Source organism: Sceloporus occidentalis, unplaced genomic scaffold, assembly GCF_023333645.1.
Source record: "Sceloporus occidentalis isolate IW3139 unplaced genomic scaffold, rSceOcc1.0.p SCAF_6, whole genome shotgun sequence".
Lineage (NCBI taxonomy): Eukaryota > Metazoa > Chordata > Lepidosauria > Squamata > Phrynosomatidae > Sceloporus > Sceloporus occidentalis.
Window position 1 is genome coordinate 131,513,336 of NW_028316986.1, and position 15,181 is coordinate 131,528,516.

The window sequence follows — 15,181 nt, forward strand, 5'->3', positions numbered from 1 at the left end:
TATTCAAGTGCTTGTTTTGGAAACACTATCTCCACACCTTTTCTATTTTCTGATGTTTAGGAGTTTGCTTGTCTGTCTGCTTTTACTGATTATTGGGAAATAATGATTATTGGTAAAATAGGTAATTGATGGATAAGCTTGGCACATGCAAGTTGTTTCCTTGGACATAATTGGATGATAGGCCAGAAAAAGAATAGCTCTCTCCACCTTGACTCTGTCTTCTTTCCTCTTCCTTTTCCACTTTCTTCTACAAAATCCTTAATTAAATGCTGGTTTCTACCTCCTCACCCCCCACCCCTCAGTGAGGAGATCTTGATCAATGTTGCACTGTGTCAAGGTGGACAACTTGACTTGTCTTATATTGCCAGGTAGTTTTTGAGGGAACTGAGTACACCAAAGTACCATCCTTCCTTTATATTTTAAGAAAAATTTTCTTGATTTGGACTAGGTCATCAAGTATCATAGTAACCATAGTAGCACTGAGGGAATCATAGCTCTGGATTTACTATTTTGGGAGAAGAGCCCCTCCAGGCACTAATTCACTGCAGGATCATACAGGCCAAAGGTTTTAAAAACAGACAATAAACCAGGGTGACTCTAAGTGAGAATGAGGTAGTTTTTGCTGTGGTTGTGCAGTAAAGACAATTATTATTTTATTTTAAATAAACAGGAAAAGATATCAGCAGAATCCATCAGAACAGTCTACAGTCAATGCAAGCTGTTTCTCAAAGTAAAAGAAGGGAGAAACGGCATGGGACCTAAACATCTACTCCTGATCATTCTAAGAAGGGTGCAGCTAAACCTAAGGGACTACAGACTAAAACACAGACATGAATTTTCTCATTCTCCAACATGAAGAAGAGAACTGGAGACTGAAGCAGCAGAAGGCAAAGAGATGCACTGTGTGTGTCTCTGTAGTTAACCTCTTCCTAACTTGGAGGCTGTTGCTTAAAAGTGAACACCTCTGGGTGGGGCAAAACATGACCTCAGTGTTGTTGTACGCGAGATTCAATAAACAAAACAAAAAAAAAATGCTAGCAGAGGACAGAAGTGAATATGCCCTTCAGGCACTGATAATTATTCTTAAGTGGTCTGGCCAGTGGAGACAATGGACTGCGTACACAAGACAAAAGCCAATAAAAATAGACATTTACTCTCTTTCAAATCCAGAGAGGTTGCTTAACCTCTCCAGAATCTGAACAATACTTCACATTGGAGGTCTGAGCCAGTTTGGCAGGTCTGCATGCAGTGGAGGTAGACAAGACATTTAAGCCCTGATAACTCTCATTAATAGAGCCATTTACTTGTCAGCAGGAGGGGGAATTGGAGGGAATATCCAATTTGCACTTCAGAATAAGGCTTGGCTTTTTAACCAGTATGGACAGGGTCCAAGCCAGCACCTTACCTGTTTAGTAGGAATTCTTAACAATTTGTACAGACTCTGGCAACAGACATATTTCCTGCTTTTTGCATCAAAGTCTAATATCCATACTTATTGATCATAATGTGTAACACTGAATCTTACTGGTTTCAACTAAAATAGACCTACTGAGCAGTGAGTCAATTTGCAAGTACATCCCATGTCTTTAGTCTAATTGGGAATAACAATAGGATTCAGGAAATACATAACAACTTCCTGGTAAAATGTAACTCCTCTGTCACACTAGATGAAACTTAAACATTAATCTAGGACTCACTGGAATTGTCATAAAGTTGCATTAATGTCATAAAGATGTGGGTTTTTCGGGCTATGTGGCCATGTTCTAGAAGAGTTTATTCCTGATGTTTCACTGGCATCTGTGGCTGGCATCTTCAGAGAAATCCTACTATTGCTTCCAATTTGACCTCCAAGAGGAGGGAAACTCACAACTGGGTAGAGAGAAAGCCCTTGTTCATGTTCTCCCACAGTATATTTCCCCTACTGGTGGGACACAGACAAGATCCCCTCCGATTGGTCTTCTATTTCTGAATAGGCAGAAATATGAAGGTGGAGTCCTTCACAATCTTCATATTCCAACTAGTAGAAAAAAAACAGTTCTGCTTGTTGGTTTCTGACTCCTCTGTAGCATTAAATGCTCAGGAACACTACAAGCAACCATAGATTCTATTTTCTCTCCTAAATTCTCGTAAGAGGCACAGTTTCACACGTTCGTGTTTTTCAAAGATCGCAAACTATAAACACAAAATAATTATTCAATGTGTGACTGATTAATATGCACCCTTTGTTGTTGTTTTTTCTATAGATTTTAGCTACATCCAGTACCAAGGAGATTCTTACATGGAATTTCAGGGTTTTGACTTACATCCACAAAACAACATCAGTTTAGAATTCCAGACTACTGGCTTGCAAGGCGTCCTCCTACATGTTGAGCAGAAGCCACCAACCAAGGGACCTTTCTTTATTCAGCTTTCTGTCATGCATGGTGTCTTACAGGTAACAACACTTCTGATTATTCTCTTATAACTGACTAACGGATAAGGCCCCCTCTTTGGATAAATGGATGTTGAAAGTCAATGATTATAGAATATTAGATACACTCTCCTGTAATGTTAAGAATGTTAGTACAAAGAAAAGAAAAGAAGGCTGGGAGAAGTTACTGAGATACTGGGAAAGAGAGTGGAATGTGGAAAAAGGACTCCTTGATATGTAAATGAGGAGGTTAATGAGCAATTATGGTTAAGAGCTTTTTATTCTATACTACTTGGTTGATTCAGTGTTCTTTTTTTTTTAAGGGTTTACAAGACTTAATGGATATTACAACTACCTGATACTCAGAAATCATTAAAGGATTAGGGGGAAAGGAATGTGTTTAGAAGCGGCAGCCCAGGGGGAAAACCTGATACTTTGTATGAGCTGATTGTATATTTAAGCTTGCATGATAACTTAAAACAGGCTGAGAAAGATACTTTGTTTCTTTTATGTTAGATCAATTTTGCTTCTGCGGAAACCAGTATTCTGTATGCCTCAATAGGGGACTAGGTGATTTATACGTGCAAATATTTTTAAGTATAGAGTTTTTAGTCAGCTCAGTTAAGATTGAAGGTATATTACAGCTGTATGAAGCGGAATTCTTTTTTCACGCTCCAAGAGAAGAGGAAGTCAACCTATAGAAGGGTCACAGAAGATATGAAGATGTCAGACTTAGAAACTTAAATTTATGTGTTATAGCTTTGTGTTCTGAAATGTAACTTAGGAACCTTTTTTGATAATTTATGTAGAAGGTGTACAAAGTAGACTTCGTATATTCTGTTTGTGGTTTTATAAAATTCAATAAAGATTATTTAAAAAAAAAAAAAATAACTGAGTCATGGCTTTTTCTTTTTCTCTCTCCCGCCACCCCTGCTTTCAGGTACTAGTGCATTCTATCAAGGGCTTCCAATCTTGTTTTGTTTAAACAAAGCCACAGCTTTAAATTGCCCCTTTTTAAAATTCTGCTACAAGTGGTAATCATGACACTTAGGAACAATATTTAGGGATGATAGAATAGGGAAGCTATGTGAAGATGATAACAGCGGTCTCTCTTGGATAATATACAAAAAAACAAACTCAGAAGAAAAATGTGAGCCTGCTTCACGGATGGTGGTTCATGAGCTCACAGCTGAAAACAAAATACTAATGCACTGAACCATGGACTAAAAAATATTAGGTGAATCACAAAGATATTACAGTTCCCAATTATTATTGGAGCTTTGATAAAGGGACATCCATATGGACCTAGTGACTTTTTGTTGCTTTCTACATTGGCAGTAATTTTGATTATGTGAAATAAAAGAAAAATGTTTTCATTATTCTTCCCTTGCTCTTCATACTTTTTAGCTTCTGTAGAATTTGAAAACTTATGTGGAAATAGATGTATGCTCTTTACCTACACACAAAAACAAATAACAGAATGTTGTCATTTACTTTGGGGCACAAAATGTGTTTTGCCTAAGCTGGCAACAATCCTCAGAAATCCATAGGGTAACACAGGAAACTGCTTTATACAGGGTTAGACTATTGATCTATCTGACCCAGCAAAATTTAATACATTGAGGTAATACATTATGGTCAGAATCCTGTTTGGCAGTTACAAATGCATAACCTATAGTTTCAAATTCGTGACTCTTTTGGATTCATTGTCCCTATGGAGCTGCTAGTTTAGGGGTTAAATAGGAAAGTCCGCCAGGCAGCAGCCAGCTGATGGTCCCATCCCCACCTTCCTTAACTCTGTCTTAAGGTGAATTGTGACATGGACCCTGAGTTTTCCTGTCACACCAGAGATTGTTCATGGGAGAGAGTAGGAATGTCATTTAGCTGCTTCCCAGTTAAGAGGAAAACAGGCCCCATTAATCACCAGGGCTGCTTGCTGGTGAGTGGGGATTGGGATGGGACTCAATGTGTAGTACGGTAACTACAGTTGTCTCTCCGTATCCATGGATTCTAATATCCAAGGCAAGAAAATATGTTAAAAAAACAAGAAATAAATTAATAAAAATCCCCAAAAGCAAACCTTGATTTTGCCATTTTATATGACACCATTTTACTATGCCATTGAATGTAATGGGACTTGAGCATCCACAGATTTTGGCATCTACATCTGTTCCTGGAACCGAACCCTCCACAACATGAATCTAACCAATAACTATTTCTACACCGATTTTATGTTTATGATCTTCCTAGGAACTCTGACAACTGTTTCTTTAAGGGAACTGATGAGAGACCTCTTAAGTGGCAGGATCACACAGTTGTTATTGTTCATAAGAATCTAGTGGGCTGATTCTTATATCACAAGCAGATTCAGCAACAAGACAGCTTCTTGATGAAACAAAGTAATAAATTTATTTACAAGCCAGGCTGAATACAGTATCTCTTAGTGGATAGTGTTCACAATAGATACGGTGTATAAATACTTTATTATCTACACAGTTTAACGGTTTCTTTAGTTTGTTTTTATAATTGTTTCTCTATAGCTTTATATATGCTTCCTTACAGACTAAGTTCTCACAGAACCTTCATTAAACAATTGTATCTTATAACCCTTCTGGTTACCTGTGACACCATTCGTCACCAAACAGTATGTCTCCCGCAGGACATTACAACAATTTAAGTACGGACACACTTTGTCTCTTTCTTGGGTATCTAAAAATACCCCTCAAAACAGCCTAACCTAGCCTCAATGGTTCTTTACCCCTCAGGGCACACTAAACATCAACCCCTTTCAAACCTGCTCCTCCTCCTTATATACTCACTCCTGGGAGTAGCCACCACCTTTCCATGGCTTCGCTCCCACTGGCTAGTGCCAAGGTTCTAATCTACTTATTGTCTCCACACCCCCATTTATATCACAAATAGGTTACAAGTTCCATGTCAATTATATCAACACTTCCTTTATATTTGGCGACTTATCTTTTGTAGTCAATGGGGAAACATCAAGCTTCAATTTTGTGTGAAGTGAGGTTTGGAGTCAGACCCAAAGCAAAGGGGGGGGGGCATCTTCTGCAACAGTCCAAATTAAATCTGAACAGTCCAAGCCAAATCTGCACCTCCAAATGGACAGGAACACAAGGCACTCTTTTTCACAGTACAGTATGTAAATAAGCTGTAAACCACACAAGTATGTCAAGCGTGATTTATCAAGGAAGCTGACTTTCAGCACCATTGATGCCAACAGTAATAACTATTAGATGGATCCTCTGAAAATTAAGCCGAATTACTCATGCCTAATCATATTTGAAGCTAAGGAAACCTATTCATGGAATTAGTGAAGAATTACTTTGAAAATGTGTTAGACATAAATCTGGCTACAAGATTTATATTTATGATCCCAGATTCTAGTGCAGCATGATCAAGAGTACCTTTTGTTTGTCTGTGAAACTTCAGTGTGTTTATGAGTGTTGACTGCTGCATGTACAGACTGCTTATACTCTCATAAATGAACATGAGCTAGCCCTGCATGAACATGGGGTCTGGGCAATCTCCAAGATCATTTCACTGACAGAACCGCTTCTGCCAGTGGAATTGAGGGGCTCAGTTCCCCCATTCCTCCTTCACATGCCTTCAGAATTGCTCCATAATGTTGAGAAACACCCTAGAGCAGATGTTTGGTGGCACAGAAGCTACAGGGAGGAAAAGAAGGGGAAAACCCCATTGTATTGAGCAGAGACTATTAGTTCTGATGTCAGTGTAGAGGTAAATATATTCTGGATTTGAGCCCATGCTTTAGAGAGTGGTTCCCAAAATTTGGTCCTCCAGATGTTTTGAATTTCAGTTCCCAGAAGCCCTACCCTGTTTGGTCAACAATCAGGAATTCTGGGAGCTGAAGTCCAAAATATCTAGAAGACCAATGTTTGGGAAACACTGCTTTAGAGGATATGTCCAGTGCTGAACACTACCCCCTGCAATAGGTTCAGCGTGTTGGATGGCTTCTTTAAATTTGAGACTGAAGTTGACAGCAAATGCACTGTCCCACTGTCATCAGAGCTACCAGCCTCTATTAATTGCACTAATAGACTTTTGGAGTTTTTTGGATTTTGGAATATTTGCATACACATGAGATATCTGGGAGATGGAAACCCTAGTCTAAACATTGAATTCATTTATATTTCCTGTTTAACTTATACAAATAGCCTGAAGGTAATTTTATAAACAATATTTTTTTAATAATTTTATGCCTGAAACAAAGTTTGTGTGCATTGAAAGCAAAGGTGCCTCTATCTTAGCCATCCACCTGGATAATTTGGATTTTGGAATATTTCTGAATTAGGAATTCTGGATAAGGGAGACTCAATCTGTACTTTCTTAACTTCTTACTGTTCTGCCATTACAGTAAATGATTTTTTGTTCTTCCTTTATTCAGTACCAATTTGCATGTGATAAGGGGGAAGAAATTAGAAACATCAGTACCAGTGTTAAAGTGGATGATGGACAGAAATACAGCGTGTACATTAAGTAAGTAATTTGTGTGTTTTCATTCATGGTATCCAAATCTTCCTACTGGTGTAACGGACCAGTTGATCAGCTCAGCTTGGAAATGAATGCCTTTTCTCCAACCTCCAGTTCACACCTAAAGTTGCAGCCCTAGCATGAATGAAGTCAATATTAATTTGGCACTGAGTTTGGTGAAAAGATAGCTTGGTGTGATACTAATTGTCATATGGATAATGTTATTAATTAAGTCTTGTGGGCTTGAGTGATTGCATTTTCCCTTCCCATGGTTGGTGTCTCCTCTGTCGGTAGGTCAGTGAATCTGCTCCAATTTTTGGTCTGAAATTTAAAGGTTCTGTCCAAAGTGCTGAGCCTATTTGAGGAACTGGATCTTTTAATCTAAAACCATGAGCACTTTACTGTCCCACTGAAATGGACACTACCAGCCAGCATTGCTTCCTTCCAGAAGCCCCTTGGAAGCCAGACATTTCCACTGCCCCACAGAAGTTCTTGCCAGGATTTCTAACCTCATTCTTCAAAGAAACAGTGTGCGCATGGGACTATTTGGTGGGCTTTCAGGATCCCTGTTCTGCTGGGAAACAAGGTGCCCACTTTCCTTGAGTAAAGTCTTAGTGGATAGATGTCACTATGGAAAGAGGGACAAAATTAGGGCTTTGCCCCCAAGACTCCTTACAAGTTTTCTTTCAGCCCCCAAATTTCACATATTCCAGTAATTTAAAGCTTTGTTTGAGCATTTAAAAATACAGCTTAGGCATCCAAAGAAAGGGGACAGGCAAAATTACCAAGGGAATGTAAATACAGCAAAGTGATGAGCTCTAGGTGTGGAAAATTTCCCCTGTCTTACTCTTAGTAATGCTAGACATTGGGGACAGTAATTCATTTTTGGAAGACAGAATTCTTATTGGGAGGCAGTGCCCTTATTTTGTTCCCAACCCCCGAATAGTTACACCAGTGCCAGCAGAACTGCAGGGATTTCTGTATTGGCAACAAATTGAGAGCAGTAATGAGGGCAATAATGAGACCCCATAGCAAATTGTGGAAGATCACATGCCGTTAAGAGCCAAGCATTGTGCACTGCTATTGTAGAAATACTATAACCTTTAGCAAAAAAATAAAAAAATAAAAAAAAATCAAGTACAAAGAATAAGGCAGGTGAGTTCCAGGAACCTTATATCCCTGCCTAGGGTTATAGTTTAAATCACAGCTTGAAACCAGGTCTTCTTAACCCTGACATTACCCATGGTTTGTACAGATGCAACTACAAAGCAAAACCACCATTAAAGCTTAAACTCAGAATTTATATTTTGGAAACTAGAGTCAGGACTTTTTCCTAACTAAGAAGGGAAGAAAAATAGGTTTAGACTCTGCTGCAAAATTGATAATATCTTGGATTTTTTAAAACTATATTCTTTTTTTTCATATGGTGGTCTCTGTTCATACTTATGATTTTGTATTGCAGTTTTTTCAAGTAAGCCAATTGATTTTGTTTAAAAAAGAGAAGAAGCTTAGTTTAAAAGAAAACTGTGAAGGGGGGGGTGGGTTGCTCCAGGGAGGAGGAAAACACATGCTACTAAAGCTGTGAATGTTTTGAGGAGCTCTTATTATGCTTGTACCTTCAGGATTCTGCAAAATAAAAGAAAATAATAATTAAGGCCATAGTATCATCTCGGATATTTATTAGTGTGCTGCAGTATGGTGGCATAAATTCCACTGAAGCAGAACACTTGAAAAATTCAATAAGTAAGTTAATTGAGCAATAAGATATGACAGGAACATTTTATTAATTTTAAGTGCCTTAAGACTGAGACCTTAGGCCAAGTGCTTTTCTCCACCACTGCTTGTCATTAGTAGGCCCTAACACACACCATGAAGTATCTTATTGGAATTATAAAATGTTAATTTTGAAAGAAAATGTGCAAGGAAGATAGAGCTAACAGCCTTCAAATGTAGACATGAGCTCGGAATTAGATGAAACCCAGCCCAACTAGTTTTTAAAAGGTGATACAAGAGGGCTGTGGTCAAAAGAGCAAATGATTTGTGCTTTCCTGTAGAAATACACAGCAATGTATTTCTACAATGTACAGGTTCATGGTATTTCCCTTTTGTCTTTTGTGAGCCAAAACTGAGGACTAGAAGCTTTGCTCAAGATTTTAAAAAATCATGGCAACAAACCTGTGAAATTTTGATTTCTTTAAATCATTGTTATCAAGAACAAATCATAAGGCAATTATATATTTGGTTTCTGGCTTCTAAAACCACAGTTCACACAAACCATTGAGTTCAGATGTCATAAAGACCTTTAACCATTTCAGATAATACCATGTTAGATCGTGTGAGAGCATGTTTAAAAATAACTCACATAGCAAGAAACCATTGTTTCTTATTATGATTGAACTGGTCTGCTGTGTTCATATTACATAGCCAGTTTTGTGGTGGGTATTTAATGCTCAGCTAGAGCTTGGAAAAGTTACTTTTTTGGACTGTGTCCATCAGCCTGTTGGTGTACTGCATGAACAGTTTCACTGTTTCCAGTGGTAGAAAGGGTGGGCAGACAAGCCATACTCACCTGCAAGTGTGGCTTACATGTATGTCTGTCTCTTTTTGGGTGGAGGACAAGGTGCTGTTTTGTAGCCCTTTTGTGCAACATCCAAAACTCACCCCATCCTGCAGCTATCAAGCCTTGCGAGAGACTGCAGAAGAAGAGTAGGGAGACAATTCAACTAATATAGTTCTAAGGGGAAATCATGGAAAGATGCACTCCATCTGAGAGTTGACCTACAGTTCCTTCCCCTTTGGAGCCAAGATTCATTCACCAATGTCTGAATTATCTTCCTGCACTCTCTGTGCCACTGGTAAGCAGAAGCAGAATCCCGTCCCAGGGCTTGATAGTTGCAGGTAGAATGGTGTGGGGAATGTGCAAAGGGCTGGAGGATTGCCTCTTGCCCCCAAACAAAAAGAAGACATCTATGGGTATGGACATGGAACTGTGCAAGTTACACTCCACCAGCTTGATGTTGGAACCTGGCCAACATCTGCTGGTTGCAAGCCGCCTGCTTGCCTAATGTTTTCTTTCTTGACCACTTTGCCCACAGCTTTTTCCCACCTACAGCTGCTGGCTAATCCAGCATAATTATACCAGCATTCTAGTTTATATCTGCTAGAATCTACCAACCAGCACATTACAATTTAAGATGAAGGCTAAAAGGGGGTAACTTTTCCAGCTCTGGAAACAGCAAGCATTCTTTTTTTAAAAAATCATGTTTCCATATGCTACGTTATGTTTATTATTATTATTATTATTATTATTATTATTATTATTATTTGTGTGTTTTGAAGTCATTTGATTTATGGCAACTCTAAGGCCAAACTATCATGGGATTTTTTTTGATGAGATTATTCCTTCTCAGGCTGACAGTGGAGTTTATCAGACAAGGGAAATTGGAAGTATAATCCAATGGCAATCCGAACGCAATCATGGGGCTTTACGTTATTGCGTTATAGACTACCACATGCAATTTCAGACAATGGAAGTCAGTCCAAATGCAATCATGGAGTTTCACGTTATTGTGTGATAGACTACCACATGCAATTTCAGGCAATGACAAGCTATTTTCAGGAAATAGGAAGTCAGTTCAAACGCAATTCAAATTCACGTAAATTTGCCCCACTTTCATTTCATTTGAAATTAACAGAAATTCCTCCTGTGTGATAAACTCCAGTGTGGTTTGCCCAAGGCCACTCAGTGGGTTTCCATGGCCTGGTCCAACACTCAAATGTTGTCAACCATGAAGTATTATACCTATGGTTTAATACTGGAATCCATTGAAGATCTAGATTGAAATCCATGAGAGCCATACTAAAATAAATAAGTCTAAGAAGTGCTACTAGATTCTTTCCTCCCCACCTTGTTTCCTCCCCTCCCCTTTAAATTATTTAAGTAATTATTTAATGGAAGGTAAGTCAGTGGTGTTATCTCTACATTGTAGTTTGAAGACTGATGGTGAGAAAGTCCGTTTGCCTAAGGCCAGATAATGAGTTTGTGACATTAGTGAGATCTGAACTGGTAGATGAGTGTTTTGACCACTGCACTGTATCTGCTCTTATGCTATCCATGTAATGCAATAAATTGATACATAATTAGACAGGTAAATGTAATTAATTTGGAGACTTCTGCAATTAAGCAATGGTTTAAATGTGTTGGTATGGTAGATGAAAGAATGAAAGTCAATATATTCTAAGTGTGCATCAAGATCAAATGGAAGTAATCAGGGATGGTGGTTAACTCGTCTTTAAAAATACTGCTCAGAGCAGCTTGTTCTTTCAGATTATAGCACACTATGAAAACTTCTGCTATAAGGTATTGCTTTTACAGCCCACAGAAAAATTATGGCACATTAGTCAATTTGATGTGGCATTATCACATGCAAGAATTAAGATGCAGTAATATCTGGGCATTATATATGGCACTTCCAAGAAGAAATTGCTATGAAAAGACCTTCAAGAACCGTGATTAACTAAGTCACTTTATTCCCTATATATCTATTTCTATATTTTCAATTGGCTTCATTAACCTGATGAGTATATTTAGCAAGTATTATTTTTATCTCAAGTTTTTTCACAGATGCATGTAGTGGCAGATGGACTAATAACCTCACTTCCTGGGGGTAATATCACATATTAGGAAGTGTCATAAATACTTGATCCTCCGAATATAGTTTTTATTTTGAGAGGGGAGAGTATGTGTACATAATAAAGGAATAGGTTTTTACGGCTTCAACCCCTCGAGCAAAGCAAACTTTTTTGATTATACTAATTTCCTGAAACGATCAGGAAATAGCTTTTTACAAGGTTGACAACACAATGGTAATAATGAATTCAGGGATACTCAAGACAAATAAGTATACAAATCAATTTGGGATTCAATTTAAATCCCCTTGTCATGTCATGGGGATTATCAAATGAATGCTTTCTGAGGCATGATGATGACTCACAAAACTTGATGCTCCTGGGCATATTAGCCACAGCTACTAAAATGATACATACATCATGTTGCAACAACAACAAGAAGAAAAAATCTTGAACCTTGTATAGCAATGAGGATGGAATTTTGGCAGCTGTAGCTTCCCAAACCACACTAGGATAACTAGGCAAGAAAAGTGACCCAGATCCTCAGGTTGACATATGCCCTCTTCAAACTTGCTTTCGGCCCCATGAGAGCTGTTTTCCTGTCATATCTTCCCATGCCAATCATTAGCACTCAGAAGGGCTGTTATGTGATTCCTTTCTAGATGATTGTTGAAAAGCTAGAAGCAGCTGACAACTATCAAAATATGGCAGTAGGAAAGAACCACAGCAACTAGGGAAGACCTTATTATTAAAGATTGCGTCACTCATTGCCTCTCTTTCTTTAGATTTTTTGTGAATACTTATAAGTAGTTTAAGTAGTATAAGTAGAGGATTTACTTACTTATGACCTGCTCTTCAGTGACAATCATCCTCTTACAAAAGAATAAAAAATAAAATGTGAACTTGGCCTGACTGTGGGAGGTCAGCTGGGGGAGGGCTTGCCCAGTGGGTTCCATAGCTTAAGAGGAGCCTCCAAGGAAGTTCTCCCTCATGTCCCCACCAACTGTGCCCTTGATAGTGGTGGGACCAAGAGCAGGGTCTGCCCCAAGGATTTCTTCACAGGCTTGTAGGGTGAACACACACCTTCAGATAGACTGGTCGCAAGTCATGTATCACTTTATAGATCATGATCCGCATTCAGACTGATGACCAGCAATTCTGCAGTGATGGGAATTTCTTGCTACCTTTAACTGGCTCTGCTGAAAAGTCTGACCATTTGGGACCAGCTGAAGTTTCCAACCACTTTTCAAAGGAATGTGTTAGAGTAAACCAAATGGGATGTAACTAAGGTGGGTTACACACCGCCATTTAATACGCGCTCCGTGCGTCCTAGGGTTAGGAAGGTTCTCACCTTCCTAACCGCCCCTCTCCCTAGGACGCGCGGAGCGCATACTAAATGGCAGCGCCCGTCCACATGGGTGCTGCCATATTTACGTCTTGGACACACAACGTCCAGACATGGCGCGGTGGAAGTGACACTGCGAGTGCGCACCTCATGCCTCGCGGCACCACTTCCGGCAGCCAAAAAGGAGCGCCATTTCGGTGCTCCTTTTTAGCTGCGCCGGGAAGCCTCATGGTCTGGCCACTGGGGCTTCTCGGCGCAGCTAATGGAGCCGGTGCCAGACCACCCACTTTTGGGCGGTCTGTAACACGCCTAAGGCATGTATCACCATGGACAAATCAAATATCTTGGGGAATGAACACTGCTGGCTCACTAGTTTTAACTTGTACAAACACACTGCTGGACAACATAACATATATTTTAAACACCCAAAGCAACAATAAAAGTCTAAGCTATCATGGAACAATCTGTTCACATTGTTTGTGCCAGAGCTGGCATCCAGTTGCACATGCTTTATGAATTTCACATTGCTCATTCACATATGCACTGCGTCATGCATTTCACACTTGGTTGCACAGTCTCACAATTCACTCATGAGGTGGTATTGCATAATCATCACATGACTCTAAATAAGTGTAAAGTCATGCTCCATCTTCTTGATGTAGGATCTCAACCAAGGTTACATTACCTGAATCCTATTGGCAGTCCCCAACTAGAGTACACATTGAATTGATTTTTCAATAGCATGTTAAAACTTAAGTAAATCCCATTGAATTGTTGAATCTACCCCAGTTACTGCTATCAATAGAATTTAGACAATTGTTTTCCCTGTTTGCCCCCATTTCATGAACAAGACCAGTGTAGGAGAACTATCTACTATCTGGTATGAGGTGACAGGGCCCATAAAACACTGTAGGTTGTCTTCTTTTCACATATTTGCTGTGGATATTAAACAAGAATGCCCCTCCTGTGGAACACTGAGGCTTGATTCTTGTTGGTTAGTACCAAGTATAGTAGACTCATTAATGAATGGTGAGTCAATACAGTACATAGATAAATCTCATTGATTCAGTCATTCTGTTCTAGTTGGGATTAACATGAATCAGTCCCATACAGGCAGTCCACATATTATGCAAGGGATCCATTCCAGCACCCTTTACATAATACAATTTTCACATAAAACCCAAAACTCTGTTTCTCTTATTTGAAATGAATGATGGAGTGTTCTCTCTAGGCCTTTTCTAGGTCCTCTAGTATGATTCTCTCACATTCTTCCACCAGAAGATGACCACAGAGTTGTGCTGAAGGACCTACAATGCCTAGATTCTGATTCTGTAGGTCCTCCAGTATGACAGTATGGTTGACTTCTGTCCAAAGCATACTATAGAATCAAACAGGAAAAAATGTCTAGAGAGAACACATTTTTTTCTGACATGTGAAAGTGAAGTGATATTATACTAACTTGCATATTGTTCAGAAATACCAAGCAGAAAGTTGGCCCCTTCCAACCCACTGGAACTTATCAGAATAATGATAATTATTATTTTAAAAATAATTACATTTGGTATCCTATAACAATGTAGTTTTTCCTGTGTGGAGTATAGTGTGGTCATATGAACTCACCAACTGAATCGTGAAGCAACTATAAAAAGCAAATGTTCTTCCAGAAAGTTTCCTTGAGGCAGATGCAAACTTGCATTAAATAGTGGTGTAGTGACATTTAATGAAATACCAATGGAAACTCACTGACCTGGATCAAAATTAAGTGAGTTACTCTTATGACCCATTGAAATCCATATGAAAAGCCAGTCATTATTTGGGCCCTACGTAAAAGCTTGGATCCAGCCCATTGTAGCTTGTACTTTCAACATTTTTTAAACATTATCACTTGGTTAAAATTAAGCATCCCTTGAATAAAATTTGGAAGTGTCACCAGTGGCTCAGATCCAGTAGACTTATTTGCTGTCCCACTATTTCATTTTAAGACTTGCCCTTGCCATTCTCTTGAGGCTGAGAGAATGTGACTTGCTCAGGGTCATCCAGAGGGCTTTCATGCTCAAGTGGAGATTTGAACCCTGGTCTGCTGAGTAGTCCAGTGCTCAAATTGCTACCCCATACTGGCTTTCTACTGGACCCAATTCATGTTATCAATTTTTCAAGACTCTTTCCACTACTGATAATTATAGCAATTGCTGACCTTAGATATTTCTATTCCTTGTTTTGAAAATCAAAATGATAACCTGCTCTGGGTTGAAGTACATCAGATTCATATGGATAGATAGATACAC

The 15,181-nt window shown here is 39.0% G+C and overlaps 1 protein-coding gene across 1 annotated transcript in view; it reads left to right on the plus strand.

Annotated features, from left to right (window-relative positions):
• EYS (EGF-like photoreceptor maintenance factor) overlaps window positions 1-15,181 on the plus strand; it is a 670,725-nt gene that overhangs the window by 360,208 nt on the left and 295,336 nt on the right. The window contains exons 14-15 of the mRNA XM_089530993.1: window positions 2,244-2,434; window positions 6,837-6,928. Coding sequence (XP_089387119.1) covers window positions 2,244-2,434; window positions 6,837-6,928 — 283 coding nt within the window. The remainder of the gene's footprint in view (window positions 1-2,243; window positions 2,435-6,836; window positions 6,929-15,181) is intronic.